The 23,855-nt window shown below is 49.1% G+C and overlaps 1 protein-coding gene across 1 annotated transcript; it reads right to left on the reverse strand.

Annotated features, from left to right (window-relative positions):
• Positions 1–534: 534 nt before the first annotated feature.
• R3HDM4 (R3H domain containing 4) lies at positions 535–22,834 on the reverse strand. The gene is made up of 8 exons (XM_072601332.1): positions 22,560–22,834; positions 13,483–13,628; positions 12,732–12,850; positions 7,037–7,160; positions 6,806–6,891; positions 4,574–4,659; positions 4,155–4,210; positions 535–2,171 (listed from the first exon to the last, which is right to left on the reverse strand). The coding sequence occupies exons 1-8, from the start codon at positions 22,727–22,729 to the stop codon at positions 2,068–2,070; spliced, it is 891 nt and encodes a 296-aa protein (XP_072457433.1). The 5' UTR covers positions 22,730–22,834; the 3' UTR covers positions 535–2,067.
• Between the last annotated feature and the right edge of the window lie 1,021 nt (positions 22,835–23,855).

The raw sequence follows: 23,855 nt of genomic DNA on the forward strand, positions 1-23,855 counted from the left end.
TGTCTGTCACTATGATTCTAAGAACTACTATCTAGAATCCTTGGGGCTATTCTGAGTTATTTAACACTAGGAAACTAGACATTCCCATGTCCATGATCTTGAGAAACTCTAAGAAAGGTAAAAAAATCTTCTTACATATAACTATATTGAGTTTGTACTCCGTAAAAACCCTTATTTTAAAGCTAGGGAAACTGAGGCCCAGGCTGGGGGAGCAGTTTGCCTGAGTTTACTAGAATTCAGATCTCCTAACTCCCAATCAGGGATACCAACCTCTCTCACTCTCCAAGGCAGAGAGAATGTCAGATGGAGAATCTCATGTTGAACGTCAGACAGATAGCACTGTCTTTCCCCTTCCCAGGTTTTGCTGTTCACCTTCCCCTACCTATTTTCCATTCCATCTGGGAAGCCCAAGATCAGCCCCAATGGCTTCCAGGTCCCTTCAGGGGCTACCAGTGCATCCCATGATGCTGGCTGCCCACCTCTGTTCCCTAGGCCCCAAAGGGGAAAAACAAAAGATACATACACAGAGCGAAGTACAGAGCACCAGGAATTTATTATACCCGCCTTCCCCAAAGCCAAGCAATAGCCAAGGCCTAGAAAACAGCCCCCCTTGCCTTCTCCACTCTCGGCCCTCAGCTCAGTGCCTGGGCAGTGAGACCCAAACAGAGGGAGGCCGAGGGCATCAACCCTCCAGCCCAAGTACCCTATGGCTATCCCATGACTGGGATTAGAGGGGAGGGGAGGCCCAAATGTAGGAGTGTGGGCAAGAGAGGCTATGGCTGACCGGGGGGCCCCCACCAGATTCACCAAACTTTGGGTGCTGGGGCCCTGGCTGGCAAACAGCTTCCCCAGGAGGGTCACTGTGGGTCAGGGCCTAGAGCAAAACGAGAGGCCAGGGCCCTGCAGCTTCACCCGCCATGCAAGTGGTAACAAGTAAGTCTGCAAAAAAGGCACCACAGGAAGACACAGACAATTTAAAAAACAAACACACGCCCCCGAAAAATAGAGCCCTAGGCCCTTTCAGGCCCAGTTACCTGGTGGGGTTTTTTAAAAATTCATTCTCTAGGGGATGGAGGATAGAGCTGCCCTGCTAAGGGATAGGAATGGGGGGAAGGGGCTGGCCACATACCCACCCCCACCCCCACCCCCCCCCCACACACACATACACACACACAATACACTATAGAAAAACTATGGTCATAGTATGGACAGTAATGAAAAGCACCCCCAGCCCTGCTGGTCACATCAAGTCACAGGAGGACCATCTTCCCTCAGGTCTGGGGGAGGAGGCAAGGGAGAGAAGAGAGAGAAGGAGGCAGGGGAGACACCTCTAGCTACACAAATTGATCATTTGAGGAGAGCTAGATCCTAAGGAGAATCTAACTCAAATTTTGTTTCTTTTACCAAGACCAAAACAAACCAACTCCTACACACTCCCCAATCCCTCCTCAAAAAGAAAACTCTTTTAAAAATATTATAATAATGATAAAACCCTGCCTGCCAGCCTACATCCCTGAGACAGATGCCACTGTCTGGGAAGGGCTGCTCACTACCTGAAGTCTTTCTTCCCTACTCAGTGAACAACCCTCAACCCCCAGCCCAGACCCTCCGGAGTCACACAGCAAAGCGAGCTTGTAAACATCCACAGAGCCTGGGGTAGAGAGCTTCCTCCAGAAGACCCCAAAGAACCTGAGAGGGGGAGTACCCCAGGCAGATCTTTCATGGATCCTCTTTCCAAAGAAAAAGATTGGAGGGGGCAGGGGTAGGAATGAGAGACTTTCAGGTCAGGGGTGAAATCCACAAAAAAAGAAAAAAAAAATCAGGACTTTTTAAGTACCTTGTAAAAAGATAATTAAAACACCAGAAGCAAACCCCAGATCTAAGCAAAGTAGGCCAGGCAGAGTTCAGGGTAGATTAAAAAAAATAATAATTACAATGACAATCAATAGATCTGAGGACCATGCTGCCCTGGGCTACAAGAGTCCCCTCTACCCCCCACCTCCTGAGAGAGGGAGATGAGAGGACCAGGCATCCGGGCCCCAGGGCGAGGAAGAAGGAGGGATGCCATCAGCTCCTCTGCTCCAGGTAGGCAGACAGCAGCTGCTCAGGAGGCAGGAAGCTGGCGTGTCTGTTGCTCACTCTCATCTGGCATCTTCCTTCAAAGTCGGAACCTTCCAGAAAGAGATACAAAGGCAAAGGAGGAATTAGAAACAGCCTGGGCAGTCACTAGGAGAGACACGTGGCACAGACTGGAGAGATCCTAGGATTCTGTCCTGGGATCCTAAGGATCCTCAGGAGTCTAAGGATTATAGAACTGGGTCATTGATTCTCAAAGGGAAGGGGTCCTCAGTCACCGTCTAGACCAGGGGTGGGGAACCTGCGGCTTCAAGGCCACATGTGGCCCTCTAGGTCCTCAAGGGCAGTCCTTTGCCTGAATCCAAACTTCACAGAACAAATCTCCTTAATAAAAGGATTAGTTTTGTAAAACTTGGACTCAGTCAAAAGGCTGCATCTAAGGACCTATGTGGCCTTGAGGCTGCAGGTTCCCCACTCCTGATCTAGACCCACTGTCCATCATATACATGAATCATTCATGCAACTCTTGTTTGAATACATACAATACCAGGGAGCTTACCCCCACTGGGGACACCATATCCTACTTGCTCTGGAAGGGAACACACTTCTCCTAGCCCCATCTTCAGAAGTCAACTGTACTCTACCCTTGGGGAACGTAAGAAAGAGAAATGGCCCATCCCAACGTTATAGGACTGTGTTTAGGACTCTTTCTTCTTATTCCTAGCAAACAGGCCTCCCATGAATCCCTTCTCTCAGCATATCTCCATGTGCCATGAGCACAATGCATTCCCTTCCTTCCAGAACCCTTACCCTATCAAGGCTCTCCCCCCACCATGAGGCCTTACCTAGAATTCTCTGCCAGATTGTGTTGTCTTCTTCCCTCTCTATCCTGTATTCTATTTATCCACAATTATATCCTCTAGCCTGACTTCCTCATCCCCATCCCAGTTGAATGCAAGGTCCAGGAAGAAAGAGACTCCTTAGTTTCCCCTGTGTAGGTCCATTTTCTAGACCTGTGTCTTACATGGATCAGGAGCTTAAGAAATATTTGTTGAATTGAATCCACCTTATCACCTAAGTTCTCAATTCAACTACCAGCCAGCAAATAGTGGACAGAAGATCCAGATCGGGGGAGGGGGGGTGGCGGTGGTCTTAGAATATGGAATATTAAGAGTTGGGAGGAACCTTAGAGATCGCTTCCTCCAACTGCTTCATTTCACAGCCTGGTCAACTAAGGGGCAAAAAGACTGAATGGCTTGTCATACTACAGCTACATGGCAGAGAACCCAGGTCTCCTGGTCTCCTCATCCAGGATCCCTCTCTCCTGACCATGCTGTCTGACTTCCCTTCCTCCACCCTGACTCAGTCCTCCAGGCTGAGTCTAAGAGACAGACCACCTCCTTAGAGCAAGAGCTAGAATCCAACTCACCCCTCCTTCCCTCTATCTACCCACCTTGTAGTCATGGAGATAGCTTCCCCATGCCTGGTTGCCATGACAGCCTACTCCTTGGTTACTTCCGAGAAAAGAGAGCCAGCAGAACACAGCTGGTCTATGCGAATGACCCCCTACCTCCTCCAGGAGGCTAAGTGCCTTCTGCCCCCTAATTTCCCCTCCAGGCCATTAGAGAGAACACTTAAGCCCTTTAATGATCAGAGATTCATTAAACTAAAGAATAAGCCTGGCCTGAGTGCTCCCAGGTGGCCCCAGAGTCAGGCAGGCTTCAATTATCCAAATCCAGGCCTGGGGGTTGGGGGGAGGTGCCTGCCCTCCTGCCTCAGACTCAGTGGTGTTCTTTGTGCTCTTTCCACAGAATGTCAGAATCAGAAAGAGCCCTAGAACAGATGTATGAACTGGTTCCAACCTTTCTGCCACTAACTTGGTATGGGAGACTGGGAAAATTGTTTTCCCTCTCTGGGCCTCCATTTCTTGGCCTGGACACAGAAGAAGGCTTAGGTGCTTTTACTTCCTTCTGGCACCAGAGGGGTAGAGCCTGAGGGTGTCTAGCACCCTAAGAGTGTCCCCATAAGTGAATATAGGGCGGATATGGGGCAGAATAAAATCCACAGAAAGTACTCACTGGCAGAGACCAGGTCCATGTACTGGCAGAGGGCATGAAGCAAGAGTCTCTCAAAGCTAGGAAAAAGCAAAGTGTTGGCATTAGGCCTGGGGGTAAGAAGAGAGAGAGAGAGAGTGCTAGGGTCTCCTGCCCTTGCGTCCTGGATAGAACCAAAAATTCACCAAGGTGAATTCTCAAAAGGCAAAACCTCTGTCTGGACAGAAACTTAACATCCCCACCTTATAAATCCCTGCCTGGGGGGACCTGAGGTCAACCATCCCCCGGCTTCCCAAGGGAGAAGTCACTCTATCCTTGGCCCCAGAAAAGGAAAAGAGAAATCAGGCCAAGGAGAGTGGATGGGGGGGGAGGGGGCAAGAGACCCAGAGAGAGCTCAGCTCCAAACACTGATCCTGGCCTTGGGGAGAGGGCTGGAGGCTCACCTGCTATCCATCATGGCTATGTAGACAGATCGAGGGGTGACAGAGAAAAATCGCAGGAGCTTTCCTTCCAGACCCTCCAGCGTGTCCTGGGAGAGAGAGAGATAAGGCCCCACCAGTCAGGGCAGGGATAGTGGGAAGCCCAATCTGGACCCCACCTGGACCTTCCTGGACTAGGTAAGTAACCCAATCTGGACCCCACCTGGACCTTCCTGGACTAGGTAAGTGGAGCTCTCCACCACGGAGGGGAGAACCTGAGGATCCCATCGCCTCCACAAGTCTCTCTGCCAAAGTGCCCTCCCCACATACTTCCCACTCTTCTCTTGTAAACGCACCCCAGAATCCAGAACGTCAAGGCTAGAATGTACCACAGAGACCATGTAGACCAACCCTTACCTGGATAAGGATTCCTTCTCTGAGACAAATGCTTATTGATTAAAATCAGTCACATGCTTGCATTGTCTCCCCAGGAACTCATAAGGGCACCTGATGTGTTGTACCCACACCTCTTTGTACCCTCTGAATCACAAACTGCCGAGATGTCGTGCCAAACATCATAAAGGGCACCAGACTCTGCCACCAACTCACTCCCTACTGGAGCCTCAGTTTTCTCAGCTGCAGAACAGGGAATCTAACTCTCACACTGCCAGGTGTAGCTAGATCAAGTAAAAGGAAGCTAGATTTGCAGTCAGATGACCTGGGATCAAGCTCCTCCTCCTAGGTGGCACTGGGCAAGTCCCTTTTCCTCCTCCTCTTTCTCCTCTCTGGGCCTCAGCATCCCCCTCCATAAAATAAGGGAGCTGGATTAAAGAATATCCAAAGATCCCTTCTGGCTCAGAATATTACCATTTTAGGACTTTGTGAGCAGTCTGAAAACCAAAGGTATATAAATGTGAGAGGCTGCCAGGTGTCTGGTGTCAGGCGGGGGGCCTGAGGGCCACCTCGGTGATCTCTCAAAATCACCTGCCAGCAGACACCAGCCCTGGAGGAAGACAAAGACTCAAGGACAAACAAATCTCCCACAAACAGTGCAGTCCAGTTGCCAGGCCTTGGCTGACTGGCGAGATGCACTAAGCAGCTCTTTAACTCCTCCTGCCAGCTGCCTGACCTGGCTGCTGCGGGTCACAGTGACCTAGCCAAAGTAAGGGGGCCACATGGTAAGGCCTGTAATGGATGCTCTGCTTGGTGGGAATCATGCACGTATGGAAGGGGGAAAAAAAGAAGCCACCCATCCCCCTCTTCTCACATACTCCTGAAGTCAGGGCCATTTAAAAAAGGGAAGAAATAAACCCAAGACCTGTGCCTGCCACTTGGAGGGGTGTGGAGGAAAGAATGTCAGAGAAGGGGATGGAAAAGACCTTAGAATACAGAACAGAAAACAGGAGCCACTCTTTTTTGTCTTTGTTTAGTTGTGTCCATGATTCCTTTTGGGGTTTTCTTGGAAGAGTGGCTTGTCATTTCCTTCTCTAGCTCATAGAGGAGGAAACTGAAGCAAACAGGGTGAAGTGACTTGCCCAGGGTCACACAGTGAGTAAGCATCTGAGTCCACATTGAAACTCAAAGATGTACCTTCCAGACTCTAGCCACTAGGCCACCTAGCTGCTGCTTCTATGCCCTTCTTTTTACCAATCAGGAAAAAATAAGGTGGAGAGAGGGACCTCAAACAAAAGATCTATTTGGGACTCAACCAATTTCATCCTAATTACTTAAGATCAGCAGGGCACTGGGATTCCCATCCCTTCTAAGGGAAGTCATAATAATAATTAATAATAACAACATCAGCTAGCACTCCAGTAGGGCTTTAAGGTTTGCAACACCCTTTACAAATATTGTCTTGTTTTCATCCTCTCAAAGCCCTGAAAGGTAAGTGCTCTTCTTATCCCTACTCAAGGTATAAGAAACCTGATTCAGCCAGAGTTAGGGTCACACCGTTAGTAAATGAGGCTGGATTTGAACTCAGGTCTTCCTTAGTCCAGGTCCAGTGCTCCATCCATCGCACCACCTAGCTGCTTCCAAAGAGCATTTATTAAACCCTTTCTGCACACCAGGTGCTGTGTGGAACACTGGGTAGACCATCACCAAGATCCTTCCCAGGCCTGATGTCCTACGTTCAAATTAGTTCTGACATTCTAAGTTCTGGGGGCCCTCCATCCTCTGACATATGCTCTATGGGCCCTTCCAGCTTGGACATCCTAGGTTTTTATGATACAACCCATGGCTCCAATCCTTACTCACCATGGGGATTCTCCCTCGCTTCAGGGTGGTCCGCAGGCGACGGTTAATCCTCTGGAAGCATGCCTGAGGTGTGTAAGAAGGATCTTCTAAAAGGCAATAGAACTGAATTAAGTCAAAGGGTTTTCCCAACATTTTGCCCTCCTCTATGAGCCCCCCATTCCCAGAAGCTCTCTTCACATCCCTTCCCCCATAGCCATGCCCAGAGCCCAGCCCCAGAGAGCCTCACAACACCTTTCCGATTATCCTCAGTCTTAGCAGGGACCTTCCTTTTCTGCTTTTTTGTAGCTTCCTCCTCCAGGTACAGGAGTACTCGCTCCTGTTCCTCCCCAGACCGATTCATAAAATCGCTCCAGATCTGCAAAAAAAGGGGTGGAGGGAGGAAAGTGTTTAAAGAAAGTGCCTTAATTCATTCTGGGAGCCTTGGCTAGAAGGGGTCTTATGTTCTTCCCATAAAACCTTTGCCACTCATGGTAAAGTGGCAAGGCATCCCACCCTGAGGGGAGGACAGGATTCCCCAGTTCTCAAAGGTCAGAGTTGACAGAGCCCTCAGAATGCTAGCACCTGGACAAGATTATGACCTAGGATATCCCTGACAAGTGGCCAGGTGGGCTTGCTCAAAAACTTCCAGACCAAGGAAGAGGTGGGGGCTGGGAGCAACAGTGGAAAGAGGTCTATACTTGGAGTCAGAGGATTCAAGTTCAAATGTGGGCTCTAATACTTGCCACCAGCATAGTTAACTCACTTAGCATCTCTGGGCCTCAGTTTCCTCTTCTATAAAGTGGGGAAAAGGGGTGGTGGTGGATGAAATGGCCTCTAAGGTCTCTTCCAGTCCTAAATCTTAGGACTGAAAATATATAGTTGGAAGGGCCCTTAAGAGGTCACCTAGTCCAACCCCTCTTGGTCAAAGGAGGAAACTGAGGCCCAGGCCAAGGTACTGAGGTAGGGAGTGGGAGTGATGGAGCATGGGATCCTATGGGGAATTCATTCATTCACATTTCACAGTGAGATAAGCTCTAATTTATAGAGGTTTCCTTTATATCAACCCTGTGTACGTTTATTCAGACCTACAGACCCCCTTAAATAGACTCGTCTCCTGGTTCTGGCCTGTGGGGGCCAGACAGGATGTCTCCTCCTCTATGGTAGCCCTTCAAATACATAACAACAGATCCCATTTCATCCTTAGTCTTTTTATTTTCCAGGCTGAAAATCCTTATTTCCCCCAGCGGCTTCTTCCGGGCATCAGTGCCCTTCTCTAGGCAGCCTTTGGTCAACATGAAGGGGTCTGAATAGGCAAAGGAGAGAGGGATCCTCCCCTCCTACAATATCAACAGGGCCTTCCACCCACTGCTCCTAGACTGGCTTCCTAGGGAGAAGCCAACCTTCTCCTTTTTAATCAGATGCTGCAGTCAAGCCAGGGTCCCAGAGTCCAAGGCTTGACTGCAGCAGAGTCCAAAGAAGGAGCTGGAATCGGGCCTCTCAGGCTGAATCTGTCTCCTTGGGCTGGTCAGCCAGCACCTTCTTAGGCAAGGAAGGAAGCCTAGGATAAAGTTAGATTCCCCTGATCTGCCCCTTCTTCAGCAGCTGCTTCCATAAAGGCCTGATGGGGCTGGGAATGGGGGTAGGTACCAGAAAAACTGGTTATCAGAGGATTTCATTTCTCAGACCCCCAATGACTCTGGCCAACCCGGACCAGCAGGAACAATTAAGGAAGGATGGCAGTTCAGGTGGAAAGCCAGCTTTAATGGGAAGGTGAGCAGTACCCTCTACTTAGAAGTGGTAAGAACTGCACCCACCTCGTGCAGCAGTAAAGAGAGACAGCAGAGAGTCAGGACCAGAACCCAAGTCTCCTGGTCCATAGCTGCCTCCACTATTCCCCCCACCCCACCAAAACTTCTGTGTAGGATTTAACATCTTAGATTTAGAGGTGGAAGAGACCTCAGAAGCCATGTAGTTCAATCTCCTCATTTTCCAGATGAGGAAACTGAACCCCAGGTCAGAGGTAAGAGTTGAACCCAACACTTGGACCCCAAAGTCAATGCTCTTTTCAACATTCCAGACACCACTGCATGTGTCTCTGGCCATGGAGATGGCCGAGAGACAGCTGTCCACATTCCCTCTGTTGGGCCTTCTTGGAGATACGTTGACTGTGCCTTGGCTAGAATTCGTCTTTAACAGGAATAGATTAGAGCTGTCACCTGCCTCCGACCTCCCACAATCTGGTTGATGGTTCTCAATAATAAAAGAATTCCCCTTTAGAGCCAGGTTAATTAAGGCCCAGTGACCAGGAAGGTGGGATAGGAGGAGAGGGGAGAAAAACAAGAGACTTCATCACAGGAATTGCTACTCCTTGTCATTGTGTACTCTGCAAAAGGAAATCATTTTTGAGGGAGTGGAAGAATGGAGGGAAGAAGAGATGAGAATATTGTAAGAAGGATCTCGCCAGCTGCTTCTCCAGTATAACTTCCAAGTCTAAGCATTGACCAGCCACGCCTCCAGTCTTCACCCACTCAGCTCTGTCTAATAATGGAGATGGCGCCAGCTCCCTAGCCTGGCAATCTGGGCCCTACGCCTTAGTAGATGGTTACCTAGCAAGGAAGTGGAGGGAGGAAGGGAGTGTCTTCTGTGAACCTCAAGGCTGAGTCGTGCATTGGTTTGTGTTTTTTTAATGATAATAACAAATCGGAAGGTTAGCTTCCATCCCAATGCTCGTATTCAACTCACAAAAGTCAGTTTTTGTATCTGCTTGTGCAAGTCAGCAGAACGATAATTATACAAGATTCATAGCAATGTGTCCCAGGGTCATTTCCATCTGAATTCAATGGAAAAAGATGGAAACAAATGGACTTATAATAACAAGAGGCAACATGGCATTATTGGAGAGAGACCCAAACTTGGAGTCAGGAAGACCTGAATTCTAATCCTACCTTTGACATATGCTGGCTGTGAGACCCTGGGCAAGTCACTAACCACTCAGTACCCTCCAGGCCACTTTGTGAGACCAGTTGCAGAACAGGGGCAGATCTGAACTGGTAGAGGGAATTTCCTTATTGGGAATTCCCTAGACTACTGAAATAAAAACTGCATTTAAGCACTTGACATGCTGTCTCATTGGACCCCCCCCCATACACCCACCCACCCACCCACCCACACACACACACACACACACACACACACACTCTCTCTCTCTCTCTCTCTGTAGCCTGGGAGGTAGGTACTATCATTGTCCCCATTTTTCATATGAGGAAACTGGGGCAGAGAGAGGTTAAATGCCTTGGCCAAGGCCACAAGACGAGGCAGCATGATTGGGTAGATAGAGGATCGATACCCATTGCACAGACTCGGGCAGTAAGACTGAAGAGGGCTCAAGTCCTCCCTTGGACACCAGCCTGGCTCTGTGACCAGGTAAGTCCTCCTCATTGGTCCAGAGGCAACTCTGAGTTGTAGGTAAGGTGCCATCTTTAAAGTTTCCATCCCCAGATTTCCCTCCTCCCCAATGGAGAACAACATTTTTCTGGTGCTGTGTGGGTTACAAAGCCCTTTCCTTACAGTAGGCACAAATATGATTATCCCCATTTTATAGAAAAGGAAACTGAGAAGAAAAAGAGAAAGAACTTGCCCAGGGTCACACAGCTGGTCAGCATAAGAGGCAAGCCTCAGTTCCCTGGGATCCAGCCTCCAAGGCCAGCCCTCTCTGGCACATGATGACTCCAGAGGAGACCGTGAACAATGATGGTGAATAATAACAGAAAATTGATGATGACGATGATAAAGAAACTTGTTCTGTGCTTCCAATCCTCCCCAAGTAGGGACAGGAACAATCTAATTGGCTGAGGGGCAAGGGTAGAGACGGGGGCCAACTGAAGAGAAGATGTCTGCAGCCTAGGGTTGGCCCACACTAGTCTTTTTTTTTTCCCAACATCCTTGGAAAGGGGAAAATACACACTAGCATTTGATCTCCCAGTTGGACAGTCAGCCAGGTAGAGTAGATAAAAGTCAGCAGGGCAGGGTCTGGGTTCAAGCCCTGCCCCTGTGTGGCCCTGACCACAGTGATCTAGGCTCCTTTCAGTGCAGACCTGTCCTTGTAGAGGGGTCTCTGTATGTCAGTGAAATGGAATCAGATCAGAGGCCTCCCAAGGCCCACCAGGACCCATGTAACCTGAAACCAGCTGCTTCTCTTTTCTGGGGCTCAGCTGTTTTCTCATCCATTTTTTTTAAGGACCTTGAACAACACGGGTCTTCTGATCCCTCAGCACCTTGTGTGACCTTGGGCCTCAGTTTCTTCATCTGTAAAATCCGAGGGTTGGACAAGGTGGCTTCTGGGGTCTCTTCCAGTTGAAATCTCTGATCCCAGGATCCCTTCAGGCTATCATTCTAGGTTCCAGACCCTTTGGGGTCTTTCATCCTAAGGGCCCTCCCCATAGTGACAATCTATGGTTCTAGAAACTGAGACTCAGATTTTTTTTAAAGATCCTCTGTGTCTTCTCACTATCTCAGAGTTGGGAAAAAGCCCAGAGGCCATTTAGCCCAACCCCTACCTGGAAAGGGATCCCCTCCCATCCAAGGGTCACCCATCCTTTCCCCAACAGGCACAGTTGCCCCATTTCACAGACCACAAACCAGATTATGAGGCAAGAGGCCTGCTGAGAAACAGCCGGCCAGGGAGGGGCAATGGGCTATTGCAAAAAGATATGGAGGAGGATGGGTAAGAAGGGACCATCAGAGATGGTAAACAAGCAGGCAGTGGTGGGTGGAGAGGAAAGAGGCAGGACCCAATGACTGTCAATGAGCCCAGGTTCTTGGACAAGGGGACTTCACCTTGCCACCCCACCCCCGCAGTCCAGTGATGCCTCCTCAAAAGAACATCTGTTGCCTACATTCATAACTAAAGAAATGCTCAATTTCAATTAGGGGTTAGTGAAAATAAAGATGTGATTTTCCTCCATCTATGGACCTTCTGAAATCTAGCTAGTTTCATAGACCCCAGGTTAAGACCTTGAGCCCTAGAGATTCCTAAAGAGACCTAACAGGTCTTTCATGTCTCAGGTTTTCTCTGATCCTCCAGGAGTCTGATTCAGGTGTTTTCTCAGGCTGGAGGGGCCCGGACCAACCTCGGATTCCTTCTTCCAGCTCCAAGGTGGGGAGGTCGAGTTATCTGTGGTTTCCATGCCAGTGTTACTGACCTTGGCTCCTTCTCAGATTACATGGGTCTCATTTTTTCCCTAACCTCGACCTCGTCATGAGCTTTGGGGCCATTAGAAACAGCTACCAGGAGATACCCCTCTCTCCCCCATCCACCCCCATAGCAAGTTCCATTCTTGGGCTAGACATCCCAAAGATATAGATACAGTCCTTGGACCCTCTGCTGGCCCAAGGCAGGGAGACACTAGGAGATGAGGGCAGGGAAACCCTCTAGAGTAGATGGGGAGATCTCCAACCAGCAATCTCAATGCTAAAAGAGATTTCAAGAGGTTAACAGGCCTAGCCTTCCACAGGTAAAGTAACTCTGTCCCCATTTTGCAGGGAGCCCAGAGACAAGGCTTAACCCAGGGTCCACAGAGCCTAGAGAGAGACACCAGGCTTCCCAGTTCCCAGAGTCCCAGCCATTCTTTTTACCAAATCACAGTCCTCAGAACCCACCTGGCTAACAGACTTTAAAGATGTTCTTTCTCCCAGCAACCCTGGGAAGTAGGCAGTTAAAAGAATTATTAGCCTCATTTTATAGATGAAGAAAAATTCTGCTCAGACATGGTTACCTAACTAAACATCCCACCCGGGCTCTCGCAGGATGCTGCTTAGATCACAAAGTTAAAGCAAGTCATATCCCAAGATGCTGGGCTGTGGGATGACAGGATGACCCCCCCCCCTGCACAGGAGATTGTCGAGTCTAGGGGAAGGGGGTCAGGCAAGGACAGCAGGGGCCTCCTACCTCAATGTAGGTCTCATTGCTGCAGGCTTTGGCAAAGATGCTGGGAGTGGCAGGGAGGGCTAGGTCCCCATCATCAGAGGAACATTCAATCCTTTCCATGAGGGTCATCAAATAGTGGCCTGTGAAAAGAAAAGCCTTTGAGATTAAAAAACAGAAAACAGAACCCAGACCCCCCCCCCCCCCAACCTGGGATTTCCAACAGGTTGGGTCCACTTGAACAACTGAAGACTCAGAGCTGGGAGGGGTCACTGGGGTCGGAGGGGAGGCACCAAAGAGATCCCCTTCATGCTCAAAAGAGACTGACACCCAGAAAAAAAGGTTAGTTTTCTCAAGATCATTTAGAAAACTAAGTCACAGAATTTGGACCCAGGTCCTCTTGATGCCAAAGCCTTTTCCCATGATGTCCCACACTGTGGATTTTTCTTTCAGATTAATGTGAGATCAGACTTGGGGGGAGGGGGAAGAGGGATAGGGAAAAACACATGAGGAACTCAGGACTTCCTCATTTACCTGATCTAGAAGTTCTGACAAATTTCCAGAGGCTCTTGAGAAGGAAATTCTACCCCCAGGGTCTAGCAGACCCCAGGGACCTTATATGAAATTTCTATCCTTTCCCACATCACTAAAAATCAGTTTGGGAAGAGAGAGTATGGAGAGAGGAAGAATGGGGAGGGGTAAGAAGCCTCCTCCTTGCTCTGGGAGCCCCGTAAACTGCCCCCACCCTCACATGGCCTGTCGGTTCCCAACTCACTGTTCTCCATTCGCTGCAGCCTCTTCCTACCCTTGGCCCTGGGCGTGAGGTCCGAGTTTCTTACTGCTTGATTGATGAAATACTGCCTCCGCTTGGCAGGGCTGAGACGCTTGGCCCTCGAGCTTGGGAGGTGGGAATGGTAGTGTCTGTGGGTGCAGAAATAGCCAAGATGTTTTCTTCTCCTCCCACCCCCCAAAATGGCCTCCATATCAGCCTCAGGTAGCAGCCCCTGGAGGAACTGGAGGTAGGGAGATACTAGGGCAAGAGGTTACGGGCATGAGTAGGGGATGAGGAGGGGAAACACCTGGCTCATGGAGAAGTTATGTGGGATCCAGGAAAGAGTACTGGACTTGAAGTCTGGAAGACCTGTGTTCAAATTCTACCTTGGACACTTAGCCGTGTGACCTTGGTGAAGGCCCTTCTCCCTGGGTCCCAAATTTTGTTATCTGTAAGACATTTGTTAAGTTCGGAACAAAAATGAATTTGAAAGAAATAATGCAAACACCTTGAGAGCAGGAATTGTTTCCTTATTTGTGATTTTGGTTGTGTGCTTATTAAATGCTTCTGTTGGACTGAGAAGGTCTCTATGCTCCTCTTCCAGCTCCTACATTTATGAATCTATGATTCTGGGTCCCTTCTGACACTTGAAATATTTATCACGTCCTCCCTCCCTAGGTCTCTCTCTCTGCTTTGTTTTGGTTTTTTGAGGTAATCAGGGTTAAGTGACTTGCCCAGGGTCACACAGCTAGTAAGCGTCTGAGGCTGGATTTGTACTTAGGTCCTCCTGACTCCAGTGGCCGTGTTCCACAGTACCACCTAGCTGCCCCCTCCCTAAGTCTCTAGGGCTCATCACCTCTGGGTCCTGGGGTTCTGGCTGAATAAGACCCTGGATCACTGGGGAAGGAGGAGGACAGTGTGGCCCAATCAGTTTGTTTCTCTGTGACTTTATCTGCTGAACCCCCTGGGGCCATGTCAGAGAGGCCTTAGGAGCTAAATCCTGCCACTCAGCCGATTAAATTGTCTTAATTACTCAAAAGATATTACCATCCAGGGCAGGCAGAAGCTTCCCTGGGTTCCCAGAAGACAGCTCAAAGGAAGCCCAGTGGGAGGGAGGCACAGGGCCCACTCTGGGCTGGTTGGGGGCCAGGCTAATGGAGGAGATTAGATGGGGCAAGGGGCCTGTGTCCTGGGGAGGCACACAGATGAACATGAGGTCCCTCACTTCATGAAGGACATGAGGAGAAGACCTCCTGTCCTCAGCCCTCAGGAGAAAATGCAACTGAAAACAATTATTTTAAAGAAATGGCATTCTAGGAGACAACCAGATACTAAGGGCTGGGGCAGCAGGAAGTACATGGGGACAAGTTAGTGCAGAGAGCCCAGTCCAGATTGCCAGGAGACCTGGGTACAAGGTTCAGTCACTTCTCTCTGGGCCAAAGTTTCCCATCTGCAAAATGAGGGAGTTGGGACCAGATGATCTCCAAGGACTCTCCAAGCCCTGGCATTCTGTGTTCCAAAGGCCCTCCTGGCTGACTGTGATAGTCAGTGCCCTCAGGGTCCTCCCAGTTGGAATGATCTGGAAACCAGATTTGTTGGAGAATGGGATTTTCAAGTCAACATTCTATTTCCCTACTTCTAAGGAGCAGATGGGGAGAGGAATAAACTAAAGGTCTCCCAGTCTCATAAAATGAGGGACATCAATTAGTAAGCTTTTAGTTAGAGCATGATGCTCTGACATCCAAGGTTCTAGGCTGTCTTACCTTCCAGCTTTGCCTGCTGTCTCCTGAGTCCATTGCCCTGAGCATGGTGAGCTGACCCATTCCTGGGACTGAGACCTGACATGACTCCCCCTGCCAGCTCTGTCTCTGACAGCAGGAGTCACAAGTGGGCCAATTGCCTCTGTGGTTGGGGAGCTTGTTTTCTAAGACCCAACCCAAGACTAAACCACTGCGGGGTGGGGGGGTGGGGGGGAGAAGGGGAATGATCTGGAAGTGAATGAAACGACCCCTGAAGGAAAGGGTTTACAGCTGATGCTGGGTTGCTCTGTGATGGAATCACTTGCTCTTTCTGGGTCTCAGTTTCCCCACCTGACATTTTGTGTTCCAAGTGCCCCCCCAGTCTAGCTTTCCCAGATGCCCCAGGCTCTGACAGATCAGTTCAGTGGAGAGACCATCCCTAAAGTTCAAGAACTACTCTGATGCTATGATCTTGGACACAGCATCTAATGACTTCGTGTCCAAGGAACTCACTAAGACCATAATGCTTTATCATTTTAAAATCTGTTATTAACAACCATGCTCCCACACCTCAGGCCCTTCATTGAGAAAGAATCCTAGCTCCACCACTTACTGGCTGTGTGATCCTGAACAAGTCCCCTGCCCTCTCTGGGACTTGGTTCTTCATCTCTAAGAGAAGAGTTGACAAAACTTCCAGTGTTTGCCTTGAAATGCCACCACAAGGAAATCACTTTCTAAGCCTCCAGACACTAAATAATAAATTTCCACTTTGACCACATTAAGCTGCAGGAAGTTGCCAGGGAGAGGACTTTCCTGGCCTCGGGAGCCCCCCATCCCTTACACCATCACCCTATTAAGGCCCCATGACATTTCCCTTGCCCCATTCAGCCTCCATCAAGCATTCGCTCTGATGCTAGCTGGAAGGTATCCAAGCCACAACCACCCTGAGCCGGAGAGATAAAAGCAGCTGAATCACCCCCGAGAGTCCCTGTGGGATGGGGAGGGCCCCGAAGATGGTTCAGAGTCACTGATGTAAACAAGTCAGGTTCCCCCTATTTGGGAGCCACGGTCCCCAGATGGCTGAAGGTCAGGAAGTTTGTGTACCAAACCACCCTCATTTCAAGGGCCTTGGGAGATCCAAGGTCTTGCCCAGACCACAGAGCCAGGAAAAGCTCTATTTGAGGCAGAAAGGGATCCAGGGAGGGTACCAGGAGGAGAGGGTCCTAGTCCTGGCTTGGAGACCAAGTCCCTGTGGGTCCCACCTCCAGCATCCTAAACTTGGAAATCCTACTCACTAATGGAATAGAAAGAACCCTAGATTTGGAGACAAATGGACCCAAGTTCAAACCTGTCTCTGATACAACCTGTGCAATCTTAAGGAAATCATTTAATCTCTTGCCTCATCTCCCTAGTCTATAAAATAAAGGAGCTGGACTAAATAAAGCAGGATACAGATGGCAAGCTAGATTTGGGATTAGGAAGGCCAAGGTTCAAATCTCACCCACACTTGTCAGCTCAGAGGTTCCTAACGCATGGTCCAAGAACTAAAAGTAAAAATGTAATTTTGATGACTGCATTTCAATATAATTCGTTTCCTTTGTAATCTTATGTATTTTTTTAAATGCATTTAAAAATACTATTCTGAGGAAGGGCCTGGAGTCAGGAAGTCCTGAGTTCAAATCTAGTCTCCAACACTTATTAGCTGTGTGACCCTGGGCACTTAACTGTGTTTGCTTCAGTTTCCCCATCTGTAAAATGAGATGGAGAAGGAAATAGCAAACTGCTCCAGCATCTCTGCCAAGAAAACCCCAAATGGGGTCACAAAGAATTGGACATGACTGAAATAACTAAACATTAACAAACTATATGCCAGGCACTCTACTAAGTCATTCTTACAAACATTATCTCATTTGACCTCACAACTACCCTGAGAGGTAAGTGCTAAATTGAATTAATGAGAAATTACATGACTTTTCCAGGGTCATACAACTAGTATCTGAGACTGGATTTGAACTCAGGTCTTCCTGACTCCAGGCCCAGCACTTTATCCACTTCAGCACCTAGCTCTATGGAAAGCTGGTCCTGGGTTCAAGTCTTGCATCTGACCCATACTAGATGTGTGATCCTGGGTATGTCATTTAACCTGTCTACACCCCAAGTCAATTCACAAAGATTATAAATTGCAGAGATGGTGTCAGTCCCCACTAGTAAAAGGAGTTTCCCAAATGAAAAGAATCACAGGTCTAGGCTCTCTCTATAAACAGGAGATCCCAAAAGTCTTGAGGGGTGGGGTGGATTTTAAGATATTTAAGATTAAAATTTTAAGCTATTCAAGCTTAATATTGCCCTATGACTTTTGGGACACTGTAGAGATGGGAAAGATGAGTCTACAAACAGGTCAGTGAATTAGCCAAGAGTTGAAAATCAGCAAAGAAAGGATGGGGGAAGGGTATGCAAATCCAAGTTTCCCTGACTATTCACTCCAGCATTCCATCTACTACACCTCACTTCCTCATGATCTTCCAACTCTTACTCATTCCCCACAAACTGTGTCAAACCTTTTCCTCTCTCCTCCTTTTAGGAATCCAGCTGTTCCCCACAAAAAGCTGCTCAGTGGCCTGTGGATAAAACACAAGCCATGGAGTCAGAGAGAGTCAAATTCAAATCCTGCCTACAACACTTTCCAGCTAGGTGACCCAGGGCAAGTCCCTTAATCATTCTTGGCCTTAGTTTCCTCAAATGGAAAATAGGATAACAGTACCTATCTCCCAAGGCTGAAAGGATCAAATGAGGGAATATTTGCAAAGCACTTGGCAAACTTTAAAGTGCTATAGAAATGTTAGCCATGGTCTTTGTTATGAAATCCCCCAATCTTAGGGTCCCTGACCTCTCTTCTTTCCCTAAGACTTGAGGCTATCCAAAGGAAGGACCCTCAAAACTTCCCAGCATCATCACCTACTCCTTCCACCTTTCCTCTGGTCACAGAAGAGAGATTCTTACTCCTCATTGGGACTCATCTCTGTCTCCATCTATCCCTCCTCCCAATTCTACTCCTTCCCCTTTCTCCAGGACCCTGCTCCAGGGTCATCCCCCATCTCTCTTATGTGCTTTCCCCTTCTCTGTCGCTTGATCATCACATTCTGCTGGTTCTCCCCAAGTTCCTTCTCTCTCTCTCTCTCTCTCTTTCTCTGTTTTTCTCTCTCATCTGCTTACCAATAGTCTCCAATCACTTTTATCCTTAAAAAAAAAAAAAGGTGATGGAGAAAAACCCATAGAACTTGCCTTGACTCTCCCAACCTGTTCTGCTCTCATCTCATCTCTCTCTTCCCCTTTTTCCACCAAAAACTTTTCTAAAAAGTTGTCAGTGAAATCCAGGCATTCCCTAGGGAGGGACCTTAGAGACCACCTACTCTGACATCTTACAGATCTTTACCACCCACTTTTCCCTTAGTTTTTTGCAAGCTTTTGCCTCAGGGACAAAGAGATGGGAGAGTCCAACTCCTTCATTTTACATACGAGGAAACTGAGGCCCAGCCCCATGCCACAGAGATGGTGTAGGGGCCAGAATTTGAACTCTACATTCAATGCCATAAGGGTTTTGCCTCCAAGTGTCCCCAGCTCTCCAAAGTCACTAGGACCCTACTAAATCATATATATATGGTTGCTGGCATGTTGTGTCACCATTAGTCTATAGCCTCCTTGAAAGCAGGGACTGTTTTTGCCTTTTTGCATCCCCAGTGCTTAGCCCAGTCCCTGCTAGATAGTAGGCACTCAAATGCTAACTAACCACCTACCCGACTCTACTCAAAACCCCTTCTGTGGCTCCCTACAGAGTCAAGGTCAAACTTCTCTGCCTGGCCTTCAAAGCCCTTTAGGATCTACCCTCCTCCATAAATAACTTTCCAGCATCATTAATGTGACTTCCTTCCTGGGCCACTGCCATGTTGGATCGTGCCCCCCTGTCCCTAGGCTGTGCTTTCCTAACCCTGGGCCTTGCTCCTGGAAGGGTTGCTTCTTCCTCCAGACTAGACATCTCATCCTCCAGACTAGCTCAAAACACCTTGTATTGCTATCATAGTAATGAGTGTTTTGTGTATTTTTCCCTCCAAGACAGTGGGATTCCTAAGGGCAGACATTGGGTGAGTGTAACAGAAGACTACATCCAGAAGATGCCTAATTAATACCTCTTGTGCCAAGAACCCCAGCAGAGCTGCAGGACCCAGGAATATTAAAAACAATAATAATAATACACTTGGAGGTTTATGGAAGGACTCTACTGTTTGATCCTTACAAGATAGGAGCTGTTATTCTTGCAATTTTACAGATAAGGAAAATGAGGCAAACAAAGTTTTGCTCAGGGTCACACAGCTACAAAGAATCTGGTCTTTCTGACTCCAAGGCCAGGGTTCTAGCCAATGTGCCACCCATAGAGATGCCCCAACCCAGGCCCTGGATGAACTGGGAGAGAAGGTGAGAAGAGGGAGGGGAAGATCCATCAGATGAGGTCTGAGGGCCTAAAAGGTGAACATAAATGCAGAAAAGCAGAACTTTCCCCTGGGAAATGGGAACTGTCTAGGCCCATAGATGTATTCACCACCACCACAAAAAAAGATTTATCTGCTCCAAAGCGGTCCTCTAGTTCTGGAGGTTTCAGGCTGGCTGGTGATCCCAGAAGGAAACTACACCAGAGGCACAACTCTGAAGACCTCAGCCTCAGCCCCTCTGGAAACCCAGCCTGCTGCTCCCCTCAGCAATCCTCCATCCCAATCGCTCTACTAGTCCACCAATAAACAGTGAAATCTGAGTGAGTCAGTTTACTTCTCATGGAAAGAGTTCTCAGCCATACCAGTCCTAGGCTATGAGAATCTGATTCTCAATTATGGTATTTACTGTTGAATAAATAGGGTAAGTCAAATCAACCTCTTGGGGTTTCAGTATCCTCACTGGTAAAAAAGAAAAAGGGGAGGGGGCAGGCCTTTCCAGCTCTCAAAAAATAATACTAGAAAAGTGACTTCTGTCCAACAACACACATTGGGTGGGAGAGCTATGACTCCCAGCCCTGTAAATTAACAAGGAAAACTTTTTCCAGGAGATAAAAACTTGACATATCCTGGGCCCCAAGAAAAGAGGCTGCTCCAGGCTGCTGCCAGGAAGCTGGTTATGTACAATTAGTCATTTCAGAAACTCTATTTACACTTCATTTCCAACAGCTCCATCTCCCTTTAGCCAAAGGGTTGAGGCTACAATTCAGAACCATTAGCAAGAGCAGTCAAAGGGCAGAGATCCAGACAAACAATTACCTTTAGGAACAGAGGTAGAAACAGAAAGGTAATTAAACGATTCAGTAATTGGTCTGCCCAGCACTGGACAGCAGCCAACTCTGGGTGGGAGGAGAGGGCTCTTGGTTGTTGGCTAACTTGAATACAACCCTAGTTGCTTCACACTACAGCCCTGGAAGGCAAAGTAGCTTATCAGGGACCCGGCAGAAGTAAGGTGTAGTGGCGTTCATTTCCTAGAAATCAATCTCTACCAAGACCTCCCTGAGGCACTATATTATCCCTTGACACAGGACCTTTCAAAGCCAAGTCCAACCACAGATCAAACCCTCTCTGCCTCACACACACACACACACACACACACACACACACACACACAAACACACACACACACACACACACACACACACAAATACCCCTTTGGATTCCAAACCCCTTACAAAGACTGCCTGCCCCAATGTACAAATGAACAATCAGGAAACTCTGACTCATGCAAGGTCAAGACTGTTCACCCAAGATCCCACACATCCTAAAACCCCCACTTTACAGGCACTATTTTAACTCAGCACCTCAGGGCCAAACCTCTCAACTTTTGATATACCTCCACATTCATCCAAGAGGCCCCAGGCTTCCTCCTCACGAGCAGCACCCCTCTCTCCAGAGGCCTGGATCAATGCTGACACACTCCACCTTTCCCACAGAAACCTCAGGAGGAAACAGCCCAGAGGCCCAAGACTTTCAACTATGTTTACAAACTCAGATCCCAAAAGAGAGCCAGACCCACCAACAGGACCTTGGACAAATCCCCTTCCATTCTCTGGGCTTCAATGTCCTCAACTATGAAAACCAGGGGGTCAGACTAGGCCTGGGGTCTAAGAACTTAAAAAAAACCCAACACTTTTGATAAGTATATTTTAAGTCAACAAATACTTATCTCAAATATAATGTTTCCTTTATAATCCTATGGATTTTATTTTATGCATATAAAGATACCATTCTAGGAAAGAGTTCAAAGACCCTACCACCGAAGAGGTCCAGAACCGACAAAAAGCTAAGAGAACCCCAGGTGTTTATATTATGTCAGAAGTCCCTTCTAGCTCCAATATCCCATGTTCTAGGTTCTAAAGGTTCCCTGAGTGGGACCTTCCATGTTCTAAGCTATCCCCTCCCTCATTTCCCCCCTCCCTATCTCTGACCTTCTGTGGCTTTCTACTTTAGCCACGGATGAATGAAAAAGACCTGAGATAGAGAAGAAAGGGGAAGATCCCAGGGGGCAGGTGGGGTTTGGGAGGAAGGAGGCAGGATTGAGTGGTTTGGCTGAAGGGGAGAGAAACATTTGAAAAAAGAAGTTGTCGGGACGGCGGCTCACACCCATCCTTCCTCCTCCCCAGGAAGGTGTGAGGAGCCAGGCGTGATAACACCTGGACCAGACAGGAGATCAAAGGAGCCAATCCCAGGGTTAGATCTCTGGCGAGACCGGGGTCAGGGTTACTAGTGGCTCCGCTGGGAAAAGATGATGGCAGGTGTGAATGTCGCTTATCTACCTGGGCAAGATAAGATATCGGGTAACAGCGGGCATCAGAGTGAAGCAGGGACAGGCCAGAGGGGGAGGTGAGACCCCACCGGGAGGACAGCCTGAGCCAAACCAAGGAGACTCCCGGGTCAAAGGAGGCCAGAGTCGGCCTGAGGGCAAATCCTGAAATCAGCATGAGGGGGAAAATAGCGAAAAGACGAGTCAAAGGGTCGAAGAGGACCAGAGCAAAATCTGGGTGACAGGGGACTCTAGAGCAAAGCCCAAAGCCAGAAGAGCCAGGAATCGAAAAGGGAGGAGGGGGAGAGAATCCTAGAGACCGAATGGACCTGGGTTACACCAAAGGTAAATCCTGGATTAGAGGGGACCCAGGCAGCCTGTAGTTAAATACTCAAATCAGGGGCAGAAGGGACCGGAGCGTGCCCAAGGCTCGATCCCGGGGTCAGAGGGGATCCGAGACCGCTGGGGGCGTTGCGCGGGTGGCTTGGTGTGGGGCGGGGTGGGCTCGGTGGGGCCAGGACCCCGGGCGCTCACAGGTAAGGCTCCCCGCCGGGCGGCGCTCCTGGGGGGGCCGCTGCAGCCGCCCCAGCTCCTCCTCCGCCCCCTTCCGCCGCAGGAGCTGCTGCCGGGGTCACGGTCACGGTCACGGTCACGGTCTCCGCCGCCTCGGCCGAGTTGCCCTCCAGGTTCTTCAGCACCACCATAGCGAGCAGCCCCCCGACCCTTAAAGGGGAAGCGTCCCCGGCCCCGGGGCAGGAAGTGACGGGCTCGGGGAGGCCAAGGCTCAGCTCCCGTCGGCCCCGCCCAGCCCGGGGCAGGGAGGGGAGGCGGGGAGGGCGGGGACACGAGGGACCACGCCCGCTCCTCCCTCCGGCCTTAGCTGGGGGAAAAGAGGAGGAGGAGAGGAGCCGGGGAGACCCTGAGAGGAGGGGATCTGGACGCGGCCGGTTCCCACACTGCCCCCCCGCCCAGAGCCTGTCCTCTCCATCCCCAGCCCTGCCACCATCTCGAGAGGTGACCTTGGGCGCTGGCCTCTCCTCTGGGCCTCCTTCTCTGCATCTGAAAGACTAGAGGCGCAGACTGGCCTGGCCCGGGAGCGCCGCTCCAACCTGGGCTTTCTGGGAATCCGCTAGCCCGGACTGGTGCGGAGCAACGGTTCTCAAAGCGCGCCCCGGGCGTCCCTAGGGTTCCCCAAACCCCTTCGGGAGATCTGTGGGGTCAAAACTAGTTTTATGATAACACGAATGCATTTTAATTCCTGCTAGGGTGAATATCTCACCCACGTAAACAAAAGCTCCATTTGTGAGAGAGGAAATGTGTCCTAAGACCCAACAATGAGAATCCCCGGCGCACAGACCCGGCTCCACCACTTCAACTAGGGCTAATTCAACCAGAACTTGCCATGTGCGCCTGCCACTGGGCACACAAAGACCGGCGATCCCTGCCCTGCTAGGGTTTACATATCCTTGGCGCACAAACTACTCAATGCACTAGGTCTATGCAATAAATACAAAATAAATTTTTGAGCGAGATCAGGAAAGTTTCTTAAAGAAGACACCACTTGAACCCAGTGATGGGCCAGTAAATGTTTAATAACTGGCTCTCCAAAAAACCAAAAAGAATGCATGACATGTTGTTGAGATGTTTCAGCCATGTTAGTCAGTCTGGCATGTTCTTGATAAAATCCTTCTGGCTTTTTTCTTATTGTTGCTTCATTTTCTAAATAATCTAGCCAGCATGACATTTTAGTCTGAGAAAACAGATAATTAAATCTTTCCCTCTTCTCCCCAGTGGTAGAGGACTACAAAACGTCAGATATTCTCACCGTTT

Source organism: Notamacropus eugenii, chromosome 4, assembly GCF_028372415.1.
Source record: "Notamacropus eugenii isolate mMacEug1 chromosome 4, mMacEug1.pri_v2, whole genome shotgun sequence".
Classification (NCBI taxonomy): Eukaryota; Metazoa; Chordata; class Mammalia; order Diprotodontia; family Macropodidae; genus Notamacropus; species Notamacropus eugenii.

What these genes read in the sequence shown, in the direction of transcription:
- R3HDM4 (XM_072601332.1), bottom strand. Translation starts at nt 22,729, where the DNA reads ATGGTGGTGCTGAAGAACCTGGAGGGCAACTCGGCCGAGGCGGCGGAG. An exon ending in CCCGGCGGGGAGCCTTACCT is followed by an intron (nt 13,629 to 22,559) that starts GTGAGCGCCCGG and finishes CTGCACCCACAG; the next exon opens with ACACTACCATTCCCACCTCC. An exon ending in CATGGACCTGGTCTCTGCCA is followed by an intron (nt 2,172 to 4,154) that starts GTGAGTACTTTC and finishes TCTTTCTGGAAG; the next exon opens with GTTCCGACTTTGAAGGAAGA.